The following is a 21,585-nucleotide window of genomic DNA, read 5'->3' as shown; positions in this document are numbered from 1 at the left end:
ATAAATAAATAAATAAATAAACAAATAAAGTGCAAAGTTTGATAATGTTTCTGCTTTGTTTTGCCCAAAGATTATTTTTATTTATGTTAGCATGAAGATGTCAACATCTCTCTTTTCCCCCCCTTATTTTCCTCTTAAATAGATACTTTGTGTTGGAAGGCACACTGCTAAGTTCTTTACAGGGACATCTCATTTAATCCACCTTTGTGTGTGTGTGTATGTGTGTCTTAAAAATTCTTATTTTATAGTCAAGGAAGCAGAGCTCAGATATGGTTTATAGCCATTAAGAACAAGTACATTTTACTGGACATTAATTCTAGATTTCAGAACATATGGGTAATTTATGACTTCCTTGAAGTGATAAAATTCTAGAACTATCAAACTGGACTGTAATAGAGATAGACTTGGGTTAACCAGACAGCTCTATTATCATCTTATCTGCACTTGATGATATAGAGATGACTTGATATTGATGACCCTAACTTACAAATCTATATAGGATCCTAAGATACATTCTGAATCGTCTAAAGAGAGTAAATTATATTCAATATTGTTCTAATATTATGCGTTGCATTATTTTGTATCTTTACAAATGAGAAAGTTAGCATGATTTATTGGAAAGAATACTAACTCAGAGTCAGAAGATCTATTTTCTAGTCTCAATTCTACTACGTATAACCATGGTTCTCACTTTCATCTTCTGATGAAATACATGCCGTCCTACCTTAAGGAGTCAGAGGAAGAAAAATAAAATTTGGTGTAGGAAAATGTTTTGAAAACTAAAGCACCACACCAAGGTATTATTACTAATTATTAATGGTAATTATATGTATTGCCTATATTCATTTTTTAATAACCTGAACATACCATCTCTCAGCCATGCTTTATTAGAGAAAGTTCATGAACCAAGAATTTTAATTTTTCTCAACAGTTAAGTGGAACAATACAGCTGGCTTTTTTTTTTCTTTTCCCTGGTGTCTACGAAAACAAAATATTTTTCAGATTGAAAATTGAGGCATAAATAGAAAATGAAATGTATGAAGGAAGCTAGTGACAAATAGAACTTAGGACTGCATTCATATTGCCAATGCTTTTTAAAAAATCTTTTTTGTATAAAACTGTATTGTATTCATTATTCAGGTTGACTCTTTCAGCCAGTCTGCACTAAACATTTACTTTTCTTTTTTCTTTTCTTTTTTTTTTTGAGACAGTCTCACTGTGTCGCCCAGGCTGGGGTGAAATGGTGCAATCTCGGCTCACTGCAACCTCCACCTACTGGGTTCAAGTGATTCTCCTGCCTCAGCCTCCCCAGTAGCTTGGATTACAGGTGCAGGCCACCATGCTAGGTTAATTTTTTTGTATTTTTAGTAAAGACGGATTTCACCATGTCAGGCTCATCTCGAATTCCTGAGCTCGGGCAATCTGCCCGCCTTGGCCTTCCAAAGTTTTAGGTGTGGCTCACAGGTGTGAGCCACCGCACCCAGCCAACATTTGCTTTTTAAGAGAATTTTTTACTTGCCCCAAAACTCTCAAAATTGTCTCCTACACAGATGAAAATTGCACATAACGATGTCTGAAGTTCTGTGAGAACTAAATGCTCTGTTCTTTTAGGAAGCAGCTCTCTTGGGTTTTGGCTTTTGTTTTTTTTGTTTCGTTGAAAGTATGATTCTTTATTAGTAAATAGGACGTTTTACCTGAAAAGTTTCTGTTTTTACTATTATAACTATAGTAAGATTTTAAGTCTCTTGTTTTGGTGCCATGAGTTGGAATAGTCCTTATTTTGGCAGGGGCGGGGTGGGAGGTGGGTGTGCGTGTTAGAAAACTACATATGTCTGTGGTGTTTTTAGTAATTAAAATGAAAATTTGGATTTCGAATCACCTTTAAGAATAGTGGCTGGAACTTACTCTATACTTATTCCATATCTGTTTAGAATTGGAGGAGGTTGAGATAAAGCTTAGCAAAAGGGATCCTTAGTTTGGGGTAGGTTCTGCAACCCCAGAATTCATTTACAGTAAAGTCTCCTTTTTCAGATTTTGAAAGTCAGGTTAGCAAATTTGTTTTAGGATACTACAGACCAGGGCCTAGTGGATGGGCTAAGTCAGTGCCTCTCAAACTTCAGAGTGTGCAGCAGTCACCTGAGAAGTCGTGTTCAAATGCAGATTAGGAATCAGTAGGTCTGGAATGGGCCTGAGGCTCTGCCTTGCTGGTGAGCCCCCAGGTGATGTCAATGCTGCTGTTTCTCAGACTATGCTTTGAGTTCAAGGAATTGCGTAGCTTCTTGCAGAGTCTTTAAGCAATAATTATGATTTTGCTAGTGGAAAATCAATTCTGCTCTTTACCAGACGTGGGTCCTATAGGCTTCTCTTGTTCTTGGGAGGTGGTAAATCTCTTTGGAATCTGTATTGGAAGACATCCAGGCATATATTATAATTCTAGAAGAAGCATCACTTGAAAGACCTGGGCAGTATTATTGATTAAAATCCACTCTTCTTTCCCTTCTCCCTTCCCTCACCTTCCTTGAACTTACTGCCCTCCTCTTACTGTCACTGGGGCAATCTTTGTTGCTTTAATATTCCCGTGGCTTGATGATGCAACAGGATAGTAATTTATAGCAGTTTCAGGTAAACCTTCTGAAATGTTCAGCACAGTGCTTGCTTCATTAGGAAGGAGTTATTCACAAGGCTTTAGAGATGTTTTACTTAGAAAACAGCCAGTCAGTTATCTGCTTAAGTTTTTTGAGAGTTTTGTTCTGTTTTGAAAAAAACATAGGTCTCACCTCTTCTACCCAAAAAGTAGAAAACATTATGCTGATTGAAATAAGCGGGACACAGAAGGAAAACATTGGGTGATTCTACTTATATGAGGTATCTAGAGTGGGCAAAATGATAAAGATAGAAAATAGAAGTGGCCGGGCGCGATGGCTCACGCCTAATACCGACACTTTAGAAGGCCAAGGCAAGTGGATCACTTGAGGTCTGGAGTTCGAGACCAGCTTGGCCAACATGGTGAAACCCTCTCTCTACTAAAAATTTTTTTGTATTATTTACAAAAAAAATAGCTGGGTATGGTGGCAGGTTCCTGCAATCCTAGCTACTGGGAACGCTAAGGCAGGAGAATCGCTTGAACCTGGGAGGTGGAGGTTATAGTGAGCCGAGATTGCGCCACTGCACTCCAGCCTGGGTGACAGAGAGAGACACCATCTCAAAAAAAAAAGAAAGAAAGAAAGAAAGAAAGAAAGAAAGAAAATACAAGTTACCAGGGACTATGGGGAGGTAGAAGTCAGGAGTTATTGTTTTAGTGGGCACAGAATTTGTTTGAGATGATGCTTTAAAAGTTCTAGAAATAGGCCAGGCATGGCGGCTTACACCTGTAATCCCAGCACTTTGGGAGGCCGAGGCAGGCAGATCACAAGATCCGGAGTTTGAGACCAGCCTGGCCAACATAGTGAAACTCCGTCTCTACTAAAAATACAAAAAATTAGCTGGGCATGGTGGCAGGTGTCTGTAATCCCAGCTACTTGGGAGGCTGAGGCAGGAGAATTGCTTGAACTCAGGAGGCAGAGGTTGTAGTAAGCTGAGATAGCACCATTGCTCTCCAGCCTGGGAGACAGTGCGAGACTCCATCTCACAAAAAAAAAAAAAAAAAAAAAAGTTCTAGATATAATGATGATGGTTATACAACATTGTGAACATATTTAGTGTCACTAAATGGTACATGTTAAAATAATAAATGTTATGTGTATTTTGCCATTGTTTAAAAAAATTTTTTTTGAAAAGACGGACTGGATAAAAAGTATTTTAGTTTGGTGGTTCTCAAAATTGGTTGCATAATAGAATCACCTAGGGAACTTAAAATCCTAGTACCCAGGCCACACTCCAGACCAATGAAGTCACAGCCTTCAGGGATGGGATCTAGGCATCTGCAGTGTTTAAACTCTCCAAGTGATTCCAGTGTGCAGGCAACTTTGAAAACCACTATGGTGGATCACAATTCCAAACTGCTTCTCCAGAATTTACTGGCAAAGCAGGTTCTTCTTACCGTCTGAAATTATCATAAAATGTTTACATATATGATGTCTTGTCATGTTTAGTAGGCATGATGAGATTAAGAGAATATATATGGGCCAGATGTGGTGGCTCTTGCTTGTAATCCCAGCACTTTGGGAGGTCGAGGCAGGAGGATGGTTTGAGGCCAGGAGTTTTGAGACCAACCTGGGCAACACAGCAAGACCTCATCTCTACTAAAAATTTAAAAATTAGCTAGGCATGGTGGTGCATCCATAGTCCCACCTACTCAGGAGGCTGAGGTGGGAGGATCACTTGAGCCCAGGAGTTCAGGGCTGCAGTGATGAGTCATGATCACGCCACTGCACTTCAGCCTGAGCAAAAGAGCGAGACCCTGTCTCAAAAAAGAAAGGAAAAGAAAGAGAGAATATATACGTAACAAATAAAAACACTGGTTGTGTTCTTAAATAGAACATAGCATATTTCGAGTAAAGAATAAGGGTATATTCAGAAATACTAAAGAGAAGAAACTAGCCATATAAATTACTTACATAGGATACAACTGGACTAAGGAAATATTTGCAATTTATATGACAGAATTAATATCCAGAGCAGATTAATATTTTCTTCATATTCGTAAGATAAAGATAATTAGAAAAATAAGCAAACATTATAAGCAGTTCACAGAAAGGAAAAATAACCAGTAAACATATAAAAAGATTGTCAACTCACTGGTAATGGAAATTAAAATAAGAAACCATTTCCCCCATGTCAGATGAGCCAAAATAAGAAAACTTGATAGTAAGGCTGGGTGCAGTGGCTCATGCCTGTATCCCAGCACTTTGGGAGGCTGAGGAGGGTGGATCACTTGAGGTCAGGAGTTCAAGACCAGCCTGGCCAACATGGTGAAACCCCATCTCTACTAAAAATACAAAACAATTAGCCAGCCATGGTAGCGCACGCCTGTAGTCCCAGCTACAGGTTGAGGCAGGAGGTTCACTTGAACCCGGGAGGCGGAGGTTGCAGTGAGCCGAGATCGCACCATTGCACTCCAGCCTGGGTGATAGAGTGAGACTGTCTCAAGAAAAATTAAAAAAGAGAGAGAAAACTTGGTAATAAAATGTGGAAGAGGTAATAAAATGTGGAAGAGGATGAATGGGTATTGTCTAGTACTCTTAGTGACAGTGGAATTGGCAAAGTCTTTCTGGAGGACAATTTGGCAGTGTATTAAAATGTTAAATCCATATACCCTTTAACCAGCAAGTCCACTTTTCTGAATTTTCTGTGTACAAGTTTTCTGTGCACAAAGAAGCATGTACAAGCACTGTTTGTACAGCAAGAGAAACTGTAAGCAATCTAAATGTTTATCAGTAGGGGAATAGCTAAATAAAATGGAAATTCTATACCATGGATACTAGGCAACTGTTTTTAAAAATTATTTTAGTTGCACTACCATGAGAAGATCTCTGACAAAATGTTGAGTGGAAAAAACAAGTTATAAAATAGTGTACAAACACAAAAATACATTTGTGTTTTTCTTTAATTGCATAAAACTGCCTTTCTAGCATGTATTTATGTAGATGTATAGAATCTGGCCTAGAAGGAAGGCTGTTCATCAGACTCATGCCTCTGGACAGGAGACTGGATTGAGGGAGAATAGATGGCAAAGAGGACTTTGACTTTACCTATATTATTTAAATTTTTGTACAGAAGAGTACAACAAGCATAAGGTAACAGAAACTAACCAACCTGTGTTCTTCAAAGAGAAAGTAGGACTTTAAGAGCTTTTTGATTAATGAGAGGGAGAAAGTTTGATAGGTTGGGGGTGCCGAGATACAGAAGCAGAAGTCTTGACTTGAGAGAGGAGTCTAAATGAGTGCCTTCATTGGCTGGCCCTCAAATTCACTAATTCTGAAGTTATGTTCATCTTTTCTCCAAACTTGCTCTTCTTGTGTTTTCTATGGGAATGTGTTTTTAGGGGAAATGAGATTAAGAGAAGCCAGTGTTTCTGCTTGGAATGGTGTTTCTGATAATAACCACCATAGTCATCTCTCTGAACAGAGATCAGTAGTACAAATAATTCCAAACATTGGGCAAATGAATCACTTTGCTTTAGCTCTTTAATGCCCTTTAGATATCCATTCAATTTTTTGTTTATTTGTTTTGTTTTGTTTGTGTTTTGAGACGGAGTCTCACTGTTGCCCAGGCTGGAGTACAGTGGCGTGATCTCGGCTCACTGCAAACTCTGCCTCCCGGGTTCACGGCATTCTCCTGCCTCAGCCTCTCCGAGTAGCTGGGACTACAGGCGCCTGCCACCACGCCCGGCTAATTTTTTTTTTTTTTTTTTTTTTTTTTTTTTGCATTTTCAGTAGAGACGGGGTTTCACTGTGGTCTCGATCTCCTGACCTCGTGATCCACCTGCCTCGGCCTCTCAAAGTGCTGGGATTACAAGCGTGAACCACCGCACCTGGCCTATCCATTCAAATATAATTGGGTCTATCAGCCTGGACGGTAATAATTTTAAGTTAAAATAGTGTTGCCACAGTCTGAAAAATCTCCATTTTTCCTTCCCTGCTACATTCCCATTTTCTGTAGGCTACGCAAAACATAACCTTTCAGCATGATTTGCTTTCAACTGCCTTCTCTTAAAATTTATTATGCATTCTCTGACCTCTTCAGTAGAGGTGGAGGTAGCACATATGTTGGTTTGAAAGACCTGTTCTTGGTAATTAAGCCTAAATGGACATCAGGAGCCTCAAAATCCCTAGACTCAGGTAAATGTAGAGCAAAGATAGAGCGAACGAGAGGAGAGGGTGTTTGGGGGATGTGTAAGGATAATGCATTGTTGGATAGCAAAGAATTAACTGAATTTACAAAGGAAATTTCTAGCATAGCAAGAATTTTTTTTTATTTTGATTGGATTAGACGTTTTAGAGTTTTAGAGAACCTTTTATTTTAAACCTATCTGTGGTTTCCACATAATCTTTACTTTTCACTGACACGGGCATGAATTTGATATCCTTATCTTTTCTGATTGTCCCGGGAAGTGGTAGTATTTTCTATTCTTTGCTGGTTTGGTGTGGCTTTACTGACCAAGCTAGGGTACCTTAGGCCCACCTAAAGCCCTAAATCAGAATGAGAGTCCAGGAAAGCTTGTTCCAGCCCAATTAAAGGACAGTCTGAGAGGTTAGGCTTTAGCTTTGCTGATCCTGTTGATTGTCTCCCTGTGGATTAAAGACAAACCTTCCTTAACAAGCACATCAAAAAGCTTTGGTTTCCAAAACTCTCCAGGACCAGTAATTAATTCAACGGGTAATGAGAGCACAGTTCCGAATTCTGGAAAGGAATCATTTAACTCTTCCTGTACTGGACTGCTAGTTTCCCTTTATTAATAGTCTCTTTAGCCTTAGCACTGTTTATTTGGGACAGTGTAAAAATAACCTGTAGGAAGATTGCCTTTTTCAATGAAGTCAAATCATCTCTTAAGCATTTAAAAGTAAAAAATACCCTTCATTCCCAAAATGTACACACCTGAAAAACAAACTCTTATAGTAGAAAATACCTTTTACTTCTTTTGGTATAGGGGCAAATTTTATATGCTTGATAATTAGCACTTTTAAGAGCTATGATCTGCTCCTGAATTAGAACTTGTATGCCAGCAGCTGATTTCACTCTGGTTCCATTTTTTGACTTGATGGGGTTTCAGCCTGTGGAAGTAACCTTCTTTTTGTACTGTTTCTGTGTCTCCTGCTTCTCATATTAGCCTCTGGGATCATCTTCCTAGGAATCTGAAACATTTCTCATCCAGAGATTTCTAGCACATAAATCATCTTTGAAAAGTTTCCCAGTTCTGTCTTTCCTCTAATTATGGTTACCTTTTTTTCTGACAATTTCCATTAGTAATCTGCTTGTACATTTCCCCCACCCCTTTTTTTAATTGAGGGGAGAGAAAGAGCGCATGTGCAAGAAGGAACTGCTTATATTAATACAAATTTTTAATGCTTAGGGACCCAGCAGAACAATGCACCTAAACTTCCTGTACATTGTGGATGTGTTAGTAATAGCTTGCTTGCTTCAAAGCAAATAATTGGTCCAAATGGTCAATTTGTTCCTTCTTAGTTCTAGCACCCTTTATTTCTCATCCTCAACCTTGTTTCAGATACATATAAACTCATTCTTCTGCCACCTCTGCTTTTTTCCACTTTACCCATCATTGAAAAACTAACGATGAATGTCTTTATGTACATTACAGTGTGTTCAGTATTAGTAAACTGTTTCAGAAAGCTAGCTATTTGTTTGCATTGGGGGAATAAATTCCCTATTTTCCCTGATTTAAAAGTAAAATCTTATTTATCTTTTAAATATTTCTTTTTGGCAAATGGTCACATTTAGACTTGATAGAAACTTAATATAGATTGAGTACTGCCTGCCCGAAATGTTTGGGTACGTCGGATTTCATATATTTTTTGATTTTTTTAACATTTGCATATACCTAGTGAGATATCTTGGAGATGGGACCACGATCTAAACACAAAATTTATTTGTGTTTTATATACACCTTATGCATGAAATAGAATTTTGACTGTGACCTGTCACTGGAGGTCATGGGTGGAATTTTCCACATGTGACTCTTGAAACATTCCAGATTTCAGATCTTCACATTAGGGATGCTCAACCTGTAGCAGATTAAGGATTAAAACTGTGCTGGATTAAAGCCATGATGTTTCTGAGTCCTTATTTGTTTTACATTTAGAGTAGTTTTATTTAATAGATTTGAAGAGTGGATGCTTAAAGCATCTACTTTTTTTAAAAAAAGAACAATTTTTTCTTATTATAAAATCAGAATTATCAATCAGTTGCCAAAGAGCTATGATGCACCTAAATTTTATAACAAATTAAACTCTAAATTTTAGAACAAAAGTTATGAATACTGTAGAAGTTGCTGAAAAAAGGATGGCTTGATGACTGAGGTAATAATAATAAAACAGCTATTAATTAATATGTCTGCTATCTCAGCCTCTTAATTGACACTGTATATTTGCTATTATTACTATTTTACAGATGAGAAAATTAAGATTCAGAGCCAACTCTGAGTCTTTTGTTTTGTTTTGTTTTGTTTTGTTTTGTATTTTTGAGATGGAGTCTTGCTCTGTCACCCAGGCTAGAGTGTAGTTGAGCGATCATAGCTCACTGCAACCTCAGCCTCCTGGGTTCAAGCGATTCTCCTGCCTCAGCCTCCCGACTAGCTGGCAATACAGGTATGTGCCACCATGCCTGGCTAATTTTTGTATTTTTAGTAAAGATGGTGTTTCACCATGTTGGCCAAGTGGGTCTTAAATTCCTGACCTCAGGGAATCCGCTTGCCTTGACCTCCCAAAGTGCTGGGATTACAGGCGTGAGCCACGGCGCCCAGCCCTTGTGTTCTTTTTGGTAGAAAGAGGTAACTTAAGAGAAGTGAAGCTGAGTGCAATGACTCACACGTGAAATCCCAACACTTTGGGAGGTCGAGGCAGGAGGATTGCTTCAGGCCAGGAGTTTGAGATCAGCCTGGGCAACATTGGGAGACCCCTTCTCTACAGAAAAAAAGAAAGAAAGAAAGAAAAAGAAATAGCTGGGCATAGTGGCATGCACCTTTAGTCCCAACTACTGAAGGCTGAAGCAGGAGGATCCCTTAAGCCCTGGAGGTTGAGGCTGCATTGAGTTGTGTTCATGCCACTGCACTCCAGCCTGGACCACAGAGCAAGATCTGAGAGAGAGAGAGAGAGAGAGAATGAAAATGGATGAATAGTTAGTATATGAGAGAGAGAGAGAGAGATAATGAATGAATGAATGAATGAATGAATAGTTAGTATATGTTCCACAAAGAATGTAGGACTTTCTGGGCACTAAAGAATGAGTGGTATAGTAGCATGGAAAGTAGTCCAGCAAGGGGACAGAACAAAGGCAGAGAAGCAGGAATGGGCTTAGTAGTTCATAAGACAGTGCAGAGACTTGTCTGATGGAGGACCAAGGCTGAGTGGTGGGAATTAATGGAAACTGATTGTAGTGTGAAGCCAGATTGTAGTGGGTCTGAAAAGCTGGGCAGAAGGATCTAGTTTAGTTGCCGTCGTTAAAAGACATTTGAAGGTGTTTTGAGCATTGGAGCTATGTAGGTAACATTTAGGAAAATCTCTCCAGCAAGGATATGTGGGAAGAAGGAATGAAGGGAGAACTTGGAGTTCCCCAAGAAAGCCAACTAGAAGGATGCACTAGCCTTGGGCCAGAAAGTTAGAATAAAGGTGGGGCCGGAGAAGAAGGGATAGACACCAGAGACATTTCAAAGAAAACAAAAGAATCGGACTTGCAATGCGTGACTAGATAAGTGTTGAAGGAGAAAAGTAAAGATAACTTTGACATTTTTAGTTTGAGTATCTGGGGAAAGGGTGGTTTTCTACTTGCTAAGATAAAAAAGTTGAGAAGACAAGTAGATTGGAGAGAGGGTAGGATGGGGTTTAAGTGAAGAGGCTGATGCTGAGGCCACCTTTCAAGTAACATTGAGTTATTGGAACTCAGCTGGAAGGCCTGGTGGGAGAGCCGAAGCAAGACTTGAGGATGAAAGGTGTCCACGTGACCCAGAACTGAGGAGCATAAGGAACTATTGGTGCAAATAGGGTGAGGCGTCAGAAGTGAAGTGATCACCAGAATTAGGGAATATATAGGGTTCCAGGTAGATCTGAACAGACTCTATCAGTCTAGTATTTTCCACAGTGAATGCTTTCTGGCCACTTTAGGATTTTTGTTTTGTTTGTTTGGTTTAAGACAGGGTCTTGCTCTGTCACCTGCTTTAGGGTTTTTGTTTTGTTTTGTTTCCAGACAAGGTATCACTGTGTCACCCAGGCTGGAGTGAAGTGGCACCGTCATGGCTCGCTGCATCCTTGACCTCCTGGGCTCAAGCGATCCCCCTGCCTCAGCCTCTCCAGTAGCTGGGACTATAGGCACGTGCCACTGTAGCTGACTGAGTTTTGTATTTTTGGTAGAGACAGAGTCCCACTGTGTTGCCCAAGCTGGGCTCGAACTCTTGGTCTCAAGCAGTCTGCCTCCCTGAGCCTCCCAAGGTGCAGGGATTATAGGCGTGAGCCACTGTACCCAACCCACTTTAGGATTTTGTTAATTTAGAATTATTTAGCCTTCTCATTTCATTTTCTCCAGACTGTCCTAGGTATGAATATAAATAATTCTCCTCTTTGGAAACTGTTAATGATGTTCAAAGAAAAGGGAGTTTATGAAAGTCTGTATCAGTTTATTTAATCTACACCTCTGAGAAAGCCATTTTTTTTTTTTTTTGACATGAAGAAGTATAAAATATTGTGTGTGAAGATTAAGCCCTTTCCTGCTCTGTGTATTTGAGCCTAGAAAAAGACACACTCCCAAGAAATTAGAATAAAGGGAAAAATGACTTTGAAATGTACTTTCTTAAAATAACTGAAGTAATGACCGCATGAGCCAGCTGATGGGTTTTTAAATGGATACGTTTCTATCAGCCTGCTGCTTGATGCCAGAGCCAAATATATATGGAGTATATTATATCATATCCTGTAGGCAGGAGACTGTCGGGGGCATTGGGGGACTTAGAGGTGAAGTGGCAGGCTTGGCACAGGACTGAACAGCATGACTACAGTCAGCCAGAACTTTATTAGGTAAACATTACTGATTGGGTTCCTGGTTCCCTGTTATGTAACAATCTGTATCATCTTTTCATAAAATAATATCTAATATGTATTATAAGAATGATGAGAACACCTGATATTTATAGAAATCTTTAATAATAAAGTGTTGCTATACTCATTCTCTCATTAATACTTAAGTATTCCCATTTCAGTTTTTTTCTTATTTTACTTTGTAACTATAAATCCACGCCCCTGAGTCTGATTGATTGCTAAAAGTGGCCTCTTTTTGGTTTTCAACTGCAGGGGCAATATGGATGCATCCTTAGTTGCAGGATGCTACTTATCTCTGGAGTGCTGTAGACCTCCAGGTGAAAGGGAAACAGTAGGTCTGGGAAGGAGGCATAGACCATAACTTGATAAACTGCTTTTCTTGCCAAAAGTCATTATCAGCGATTAAGAATATTCACAAAGTAGACCCTCCCCCAGCACACACAGAGTGTGGTTACTATGCCAGGAAATAAGAATGGCAGTTGTCTTTGTGGTTTAAAACCTGTTTGGTCTGGATTTGATTTGTAAAATAAATCTGAATGAAGTCCATAATGCATTTAAATTCGCACATGTTTTACTATGTCTATATGTCAGACTCATGGACAGTGGCCTAGCTTACTGGAAAATTTCTAGAAGAGTTTTAGGGTTATTTTCCCTTTTTACTAAGTTAAAGGCTGTTTATTTTCATATATTTTATAATCAGCCACCTTATTGAATTCTCGTATTGTTTATAGTAGTTTTTCATTTGATCTCTTCGGAATTCTCTAGATATAAAGTTACTTCATCTATAAATAATATTGATTTTATCAGTTCACCTGTTATTTCTCTCTTATCTAATTGCATTGATTCCTACTTCCAGAACAGTGTTGAAAACACCCTGAGTTTGGCACCTTACATGCATGAAAACTACAGAAGGGAAATAAGCCATAGTACCAGTAATATCTTGGGAAGCAGAAATTAAATTTAGGGGCAGATATTCTTACTCTTATAGGAAGAAGTCTACAAAATGCAGCCTAAGGTGCACTTTACCAACATATTTATAATTCTCAGCCACCCATGGAGATATAGAAACCTATGGAAAACAGCGGGTTTTCATCAGTCACATCTTAGAATTCTCTGGGACCTTCCCAGAAACCTCTCTGTTTTATAAGGTTAGAATTTAAGGGGTCATAAACACACCCCAGATGTCTTTCATGAATATTGATGACCATACTGTTCTCTTCCAGGCCCAGCTTCGGGCATTTATCCCAGAGATGCTCAAGTACTCCACAGGTCGGGGAAAACCAGGCTGGGGGAAAGAAAGCTGCAAGCCCATCTGGTGGCCTGAAGATATCCCCTGGGCAAATGTCCGGAGTGATGTCCGCACAGAAGAACAAAAGCAGAGGGTGAGAATTCCTCTGACTGAGTTACCTGATTGCTTTTCCATCCTAAATTAACCACTTCAATTTTTGTCATTTCTACATCTTGTGCTAAAAAGTCTTTGTGTAATGTTAAGCCTGTCCCTCCGAAGACTAATGTTCTTTGATTTATAGCTTTTTCCATTTGTCGCTCCATCACTATACTGTAAAGAGAAGACTAGGGTGGATTCATGAATTTAAACTGTGTCTTTGGGGTTGCCTTTTGGAGCAGTTTTAATTTTATGAAGTGCTTGGGAACGTCAAAGAAACTCGAAGTAAAAGTATTAATCACTTGAACACTTAGAAATGCTGTTATTTCTGGTTACTAAAAATCATTGTTGAACAATGTAAATATGGAATTAGAAGGATATGAAGTCTGCCAGCTGAGCCTGCTAATAACAAAACTTTTAGAAGACTAAACTACATATCATTCCTTACTCTTTTTTTGCGTATTTTTCTTTTCTTTTTCTTTTTCTTTTTCTTTTTTTTTTTTTTTTTGTGAGACAGAATCTCACTCTTGTTGCCCAGGCTGGAGTGCAATGGCGCGATCTTGGCTCACTGCAACCTCTGCCTCCCAGGTTCAAGCGATTCTCCTGTCTCAGCCTCCCGAGTAGTTGGGATTACAGGCGTACGCCACCACGCCTGGCAAATTTTGTATTTTTTTGTAGAGACGGGGTTTCTCCATGTTGGTCAGGCTGGTCTCGAACTCCCGACCTCAGGTCATCCTCCCTCATCGGCCTCCCCAAAGAGCTGGGATTACAGGCGTGAGCCACCATACCCGGCTGTGTATTTATTTTTCATTTAGCTTGGAAGTTTACTGAGAATCTTAATATGCCATTCTAGATCAGAATAATCTTTCTTTGCAAGAAGTTTAAGAGTTTGGCCTCAGGTTGGAATAGGGTGTAAACTAGACTTTGATCAAGAAGAAACCAATGAGAAGGCCTCTTTGATACTTCGTACTCAGCTTCTTTCTACCAGAACCAGTCTGTGGAAAATAATCCTAGGAGAGTTTATAAGAGGTTTGGTTTGGTTTGATTTGATAAAGAAGTAGCTGCTTATTGCATATTGGGACTAAATAACCAAAGTTCTTTGTGGCTCACTGTGCTTTTCCCGTCATTTGGTGACAGGTTTCATGGACCCAGGCACTACGGACCATAGTTAAAAACTGTTATAAACAGCATGGGCGGGAAGACCTTTTGTATGCCTTTGAGGATCAGCAAACGCAAACGCAGGCCACAGCCACACACAGTATTGCTCATCTCGTACCGTCACAGACTGTCGTCCAGACCTTTAGTAACCCTGATGGCACTGTCTCACTTATCCAGGTGAGTAAACCTGAGGGCTACCAGACTGTGGCTTCTGAGATGGATCAGTGGGCACCTCACCTCAGACTGGGGAGAGTTTCCTTTGTGCGAACTCTTGTATGAACTTTATATAGCTCCCCACCATCTTCCTACCTGAAATTGATTCCTGAAGAATAGTTTAAATTATTTGCATTTGCTAAATACAGAGCTATGAGTAGCTTCCTGGACATTTCCAAAACAAAGCACTTTTAAAGGGCTCTTTTTTTTTTGAGACAGGATCTCTCTCTGTCATCACAGCTCACTGCAGGCTCAACCCCCCGGGCTCAAGTGATTCTCCCACCTCAGCCTCCCAAGTAGCTGGGACTACAGGTGTACGCCACCAGGCCTGGCTGACTTTTTTTTTTTTTGGTAGAGACAAGGCCTTTCCCTGTTGCCTAGGCTGGTCTCAAACTCCTGAACTCAAGCAATCCTCCTGCCTCGGCCTCCTAAAATGCTGGGATTACAGATGTGAGCCACCATGCCCGGCCTTAAAATGACTTCTGTTTTACAGTTTCACTGTCAGTGATCAGGGAATATTCCTTCTGAATGACCTCTTCTGAGGTAAAACACAATTTGTTGATTGGGAACCTCTGAAGTTCCAATTGGGGTGAGAATAGAAAGTTGGTTGACCGACACTGGGCATGGATGTGGCAGTGGGATAGCTCTTCTCATATCGATTTATTTGGTTGAAGTAAAATTCTGAAACTCATGATAGTCTCTGAACTATAATTTTAGTGAATATGATTTTAGATTTCACATCATAAGACATATTCATTGTTATCTGCGCTAAATTTGGGATTAAAGGAGTCTTAGCTTCTGAGTAAAGAAGTGGAAGGATCCATCCAGCGACACTTATCACTTTCCATATTTTTTTTTAGGTTGGTACGGGGGCAACAGTAGCCACATTGGCTGATGCTTCAGAATTGCCAACCACAGTCACTGTTGCCCAAGTGAATTATTCTGCCGTGGCTGATGGAGAGGTAAGAAAGAGATTCTGTCTGCATCTTCTTAAATACTTGAATGTATAATGAGGGAGAAGCAAAGGTCCAGAGGATGGAGTAGCCTGCATGTCTGCAGCACTCTTTCATTTAAACCTTTTGAACATGAAACCATGAAAGTTTTGGAAAGTGTCTTATGCTATGTGTATTAATTGTAACAATTAAGATTCATGGATTAGTATGACTCAAACCCAACTGTCAGGAACTTAGAATTTTACGTTTGAATGTATAGCATTTGGTATTATACACAATATGAAGGGATTATCCCTTTAGCATTTTTATGCTGTGAATCCCAAAGAATTTCATCTTTGGTCTTTATGAAAAAAAGAATGATGCATTAAAACTGGAATTAAGGGAAGCCTTCTTTGAAGGGATAAATATGTTTGCAAGTCAGTAACATGATTTATTACATTTTAAATATGCCTTTGAAGATTTCTTAGGAGAATTCTTCCTTAGCAAAATTGAGATAATTATGGGACGTTAACCTAAAGACAGCCAACCTCTATTGATCACTTGGTGGGCTAAACACTCGACCCTATGAAGTGTAAGTTCCGTTATCATCTTCACTTTAGAGATGATGATTCGCTTTAGAGCTTACATGATTTGCCCAAAGTCCCAGAGCAGTGTTGAAGCTGGATAATGAATTGAGAAAAACATTACCTAGGCTCTGAGACATTGGTGAAGATTCAACAAGTGAAGGAGGGGGTTTGTTACGTCACCATGAGTGTTTCCCTTGAAGATACTGATGTGGTGTCCTGAAGTTTGAAAAATAGCCAACAGATAATCAAAGAGCAGTATCAGAAATAAAGCTAAAAGTGTTATCTCACCCTTGTTGAGAGCCTTGGCGCATTTCCCCTTAGAACACCACAAAGTCACTTTCATATGTGCCCCTCAGGAGACGGGGAGAACTGGCAAAGGCTGCATGGCTGGGAGATGGAGGGAGAGTGCACCACAGGCTCCTTGGCCAGCCTGCATGTGCCGAAACCCTGTATAGCTACAGCTGTGTGGAGTTGATTTGCACAGGATCCTTGCCCTCATGGGACTCCAGTCTAGTGAGGAAGAGAGAGAGGTCTACGTGAACGAACTCTAGCCTTGCTGTAAGGGATGCTGCAAAGCGTATGTACCTCCTTTCCACCTAAGGAGCCTGGGAAAGTTTGGGACACTGAAAAACTTGGTTATTGGGTGAGGAAAGGTGAAGGTTGACAGAACACTTACTTTCTAAGTACATAAACATCATTAAAGGATATGGATTAGCAAAGCAAAGAATTTGTCAGGTCCAGAACACTAGAACGAGATGACACTCCTTAAAGTCTGAAAGAAGTGGAAAAGACAACAAGGGGTAGAGTTAGAAGATGTGTTAGTTTTTGGCTTAGACAAAGTGTTATCAACCGTATCTCTCTACTGAATGTTTCTTGGTACTATTTAAAGAAAGTAACTTTGTTTCCTTCTCTATAAAAATTTTGTTTTTGACACATAATATTTATAACATATTTATGGAGTTGTGTTTCTTTCTTTCCTTTTTTTTTTGTTTTTTTTGTTTTTTTGTTTTTTTGAGACCACCTCTGTGGCCCAGGCTGGAGTGTAGTGGCATGATCTCACCTCACTGCAACCTCTACCTGCCGAGTTCAAGCGATTCTTCTGCCTCAGCCGCCTGAGTAGCTGGGGCTACAGGCATGCACCACCATGCCCGGCTAATTTTTGTATTTTTAGTAGAGATGGGGTTTCACCATGTTGGCCAGGATGGTCTCGATCTCTTGACCTCGTGATCTGCCTGCCTCAGCCTCCCAAAGTGCTAGGATTACAGGCGTGAGCCACTGCACCCGGCCAGAGTTGTGTTTCTTAAATACTTCTCTGGGACTAAGTCTAAGAAATATACTTTGCTAAATAACATACAAAAGTAATCAACATATTCAAATATTCATAGAAAATATTTTTTAAATCTCAGTTGCATATGTCTGGCTTTTCTGGCACACTAACATCATTGTTAAGCCAGCTATTGTGGAGGTTGCTGAATGACATATATAAAGTTTTTATAGCCTTTTGGTAAATACCTGGATTCAGTCAGATGAAAAAAAATACTCTTAACTCTTCCTACACTTCCAGTGAAATGGAAATGACATAAAGAGAGGAAGCATAGGTTATGTCAGAAAGTGACATGTTTAGATTATATTGTGTTTCCGTTTGCCGTCTGATTTCTCTTAGATGTTGACATAGTTGTTAGTGTTTTAGCTTTGAACCATAAGAACTGTAATGACTCTAGTATTTCTCTGAAGTGGGCTATATAAGGCCACATCGATGCCAGTGTAGACACTGTATCAGGTGACTCAGTAGAAACAGCCTTTTTGCTTAGGTCTTTTCTCCCATGGGGCAGAAAGTATAACAACAAACAGTGCCTATACTTTCAGAAGTTGTGTGGTCATTTTGTTATCCCAGCCTTCCCAGTGAGAGCTCTCACCATTGCCACACTGTCTTCAGCGTCCGGTTATTTATGGAAAGGGTCATTTGGGGGCCTGCTGAGCTGAGAATACTCAGTAATCTGAGTAATTACAGAGCAACAAACTCTATAGCCTTAAGCAGTTGAAAATTAATTAGTGACACAGAACAAGTTACATAGACTTTTTTGTTTGTTTGTTTTTTGACAGAGTCTCGCTGTCTCCCAGGCTGGAGTGCAGTGGCGCGATCTCGGCTCACCGCAAGCTCCGCCTCGCGGGTTTCCGCCATTCTCCTGCTTCAGCCTCCCGAGTAGCTGGGACTACAGGCGCCTGCCACCAGGCTGGCTAATTTTTTTGTATTTTTAGTAGAGACGGGGTTTCACCGTGTTAGCCAGGATGGTCTTGATCTCCTGACCTCGTGATCCACCCGTCTTGGCTTCCCAAAGTGCTGGGATTACAGGCATGAGCCACCGCACCCGGCCTACATAGATGTTTATAATTGAACGAGGAAAGAATTTCAAAATAATATGAAATAAACTATGTTGATTTTAAAATATACAGTTTTTATTTTGATGGCATATTGAAAGACGCAGATAGGTTTGAGAATCCATTCTGCTGTGTGATAAGACCAGGTATTGGTGATATCAATTGCATTAGGTGTCAGAAAAGTCTAAATTTGAAATAGAATGGTATCTGTTGATAATAGTATATATAATTCTGTTAGAAGAAGAGAAAGCCAAAGTACAAAAACATTAGAGATGTGAATTTTAAACTGAACCATTAATATATGTAACAGTTTTGAATTGCGTAACTCATTTTAGGTGTATTTTTATGGATGTCGATTTACCTTAAATATGGGCAGGCTGAATAACAAGTAGGAAAATGCCAATAGTATTTTTCCATCCATCCCTTCAGTAAACAGTTTTTGAGCCCTGTGCCAGGCACTGTAGAGACTATAGATAAAAGATAATAAAGACTCCCCTTTCCCTTAAGGTGCACATAGGTAGGTGGTAAAGAAAGGCAAAGAACAATTGCAGTGAGATAAGGGTCTAGTAGCAGCAACCCCAGGGTGCTGTGGAACAGCAGAGGAGAGGCCCTCATCTGGACTTCAGGGGAATGGAATTGTCTCAGAAAACACTTCCCAGAGGAAGCCCCTGAGCTTAGACTAGAGGGGTAACTAGCCAAACAAAGGAGAGGGATAGGAGTTCTACCCTGTCAAAGGGAGCAACACATTCAGTGCATTAACTTGTGAAAGCGTGGAACAGCCACAGTTTGAAGGGCCTCATGGTAGACGGGCTCTCTCAGAAATGCATAGTAACCAATGAGATATCTTCTGAATATCTTCCCCTCCCAGGGCTTGTGGCCCTTTCTTTGGGGAAGGGAGTGCAACAAGAGCTTAAGTAAACACAGTTTAAGAAAGCGCTGAGACTCAGGAATAGGAAATTCCAAAGAGATGCTGGCACTTGAACTGATTTCTTGATCACCTGCTGTGTTTCTGATTAGAAATCTCTTCTCTGTTTCTCCTCCTCTTTTCTCTTCACTATTTACTGTCATTCCATGACATGTAATTTAACTTTCTTAAATTATACTGTATATGGCAGCATTCTAATGCTATTTTCACTACAAGTATAGTTGTAACTAAATGTGTCTGTAGTGACTTGCTGCCTTTGGAGTTTGAGGACTTGAGAGAGCCACACTGGACCAAGCTCAGGTGAGAACAGCAGCATGGGCCGGACTAAAATAGAGGGGCAGATCAGGAAACAGGAAGACCATTCCCTCGCAGTAGGCAACAGCACTGCCCAGCTTCAGTGGATGTTTTGAGTGGAATCATCAGCCACCTAAGAATTGATAGTACAGCTTGCCTCTTACACTGGCAGTGTTGGCAGTGATGTTCATTGGAGCAATGAGATGAAAGCAACCAACCTTGGAAAACAAGAGCTTTGGAGTTCCTGAGGGGCAACTTTGCAGCTCTAGGATATCTCTGCCTCAGGAGTGATGGGCCCTGAAGGCTTGTTGGCACAATCCACTGCCCATGAGAACTCAGGGCAAACACGAAGGTAGCTCAAAGGAATGTCTCTTTCTCTGGGAGGCTTTTGGCAAACATTCTGAAAAGCATTATCATAATCTAAGTATGGTGATAGAACTAAAGCAGGAAGCATTTAAAATATCTACCTCCTAAAGCTTGGAGCACTTCCTTTGGGACACAGTAACAAGCAGGCACAAGATAACTACTCACCAGGCCCCAGCAATGTGAAGCAGGAATAGCAAGAGCTGCAGTAAGCACTGCTAAGGTCTTGAGGCCAGGAGTCTAAAGACATATACACCTGAGCTGATGGATCACCTGCCGTACTTCGGAATAGAAACTGCTTTTACTGCCCTTGCTACTTTTCAGTTTTGAGGGTGGATAATTAATCAACCAGTATTTATTGAGCAAAACAGACTGAAGTAACTAGATACAGGTATTCAGAACCAAGTCTCTAAACACAAAGAATTGTACTAAAATCAGTGGTTCTGTACCCCAGACCGGAGGGGACATTTGGCAATATCTGGAGACATTTTTTACTTTCCTGACTGGGGAGGGTGCTATTGGCAACTAGTGGGTAGAAGCCAGGATGCTGCTAACCATACTGCAATGCACAGGACAGCCCTACAACCAAGGATACCTGGGCCAAAATGTTAGCATGCCGAGACTGAGAGACTCTGTGTAGGCCTGGCAAACCTGGATTCTCGTGTACCCTATCACCAGAGAGTATGATTTTTGTTTTTGGGTTTTTTGCTGTGGGCAGTGGGAGAGTCTTCATAACTTCTCCCCTACTGAAAAGAAAGCAGTTTTTGCTACACTTTAAAAAATTAGTTTCTGAGTTTAGCAGTTTCCATCAAAATAAAAATGCAAAGTAAGTTTGATCCATAATTCTACCTCTAGGCATTTACCCTGTAAATAGACTCACATGTGATATACAAAGTATAATAGTATATAAGGATATTCATCACAGCACTGTTTGTTAATAGCAAAAGACTGTAAACCACCTAAATGTGCATTGAAAGATGACTTGTTAAATAAATGATGATGTTTTCTATATAATTCAGTGCTTCCCAACACTTTGGGAGGTGGAGGCAGGTGGATCACCTGAGGTTGGGAGTTCAAGACCAGCCTGACCAACATGGAGAAACCCTGTCTCTACTAAAAGTACAGAATTAACTGGGTGTGGTGGTGCATGCCTGTAATCCCAGCTACTCGGGAGGCTGAGGCAGGAGAATCACTTGAACCTGGAAGGCAGAGGTTGCGGTGAGCCGAGATCATGCCACTGCACTCCAGTCTGGGCAACAAGAGCGAAACTCCATCTCAAAAAAAAAAAAAAAAAAAAAAAAAAAAAAACCCAACCACACATCCTTTTTTTTTTTTTTTTTTTTTTTTTTTTTTTTTTTTTTTTGAGACGGAGTCTCGCTCTGTCGCCCAGGCTGGAGTGCAGTGGCACGATCTCGGCTCACTGCAAGCTCCGCCTCCCGGATTCACGCCATTCTCCTGCCTCAGCCTCCTGAGTAGCTGTGACTACAGGCGCCCGCCACCGCGCCCGGCTAATTTTTTGTATTTTTAGAGACGGGGTTTCACCGTGGTCTCGATCTCCTGACCTTGTGATCCGCCCGCCTCAGCCTCCCAAAGTGCTGGGATTATAGGCGTGAGCCACCGCGCCCAGCCACCATGCAGCCATTCTTAA

The 21,585-nt window shown here is 40.4% G+C and overlaps 1 protein-coding gene across 3 annotated transcripts in view; it reads left to right on the top strand.

The window, feature by feature from the left end:
• Positions 1 to 21,585, top strand: part of NRF1 (nuclear respiratory factor 1) — a 132,478-nt gene that overhangs the window by 69,283 nt on the left and 41,610 nt on the right. For all 3 annotated transcript variants that reach the window (XM_011995878.1, XM_011995877.1, XM_011995879.1), the window contains 3 exons: positions 12,926 to 13,084; positions 14,224 to 14,421; positions 15,318 to 15,419. In XM_011995878.1, the coding sequence (XP_011851268.1) occupies positions 12,926 to 13,084; positions 14,224 to 14,421; positions 15,318 to 15,419 (459 nt within the window). The remainder of the gene's footprint in view (positions 1 to 12,925; positions 13,085 to 14,223; positions 14,422 to 15,317; positions 15,420 to 21,585) is intronic.

Source organism: Mandrillus leucophaeus, unplaced genomic scaffold, assembly GCF_000951045.1.
Source record: "Mandrillus leucophaeus isolate KB7577 unplaced genomic scaffold, Mleu.le_1.0 Scaffold5, whole genome shotgun sequence".
Taxonomy (NCBI): Eukaryota; Metazoa; Chordata; class Mammalia; order Primates; family Cercopithecidae; genus Mandrillus; species Mandrillus leucophaeus.
This window is presented reverse-complemented; position numbering and strand designations above follow the sequence as displayed.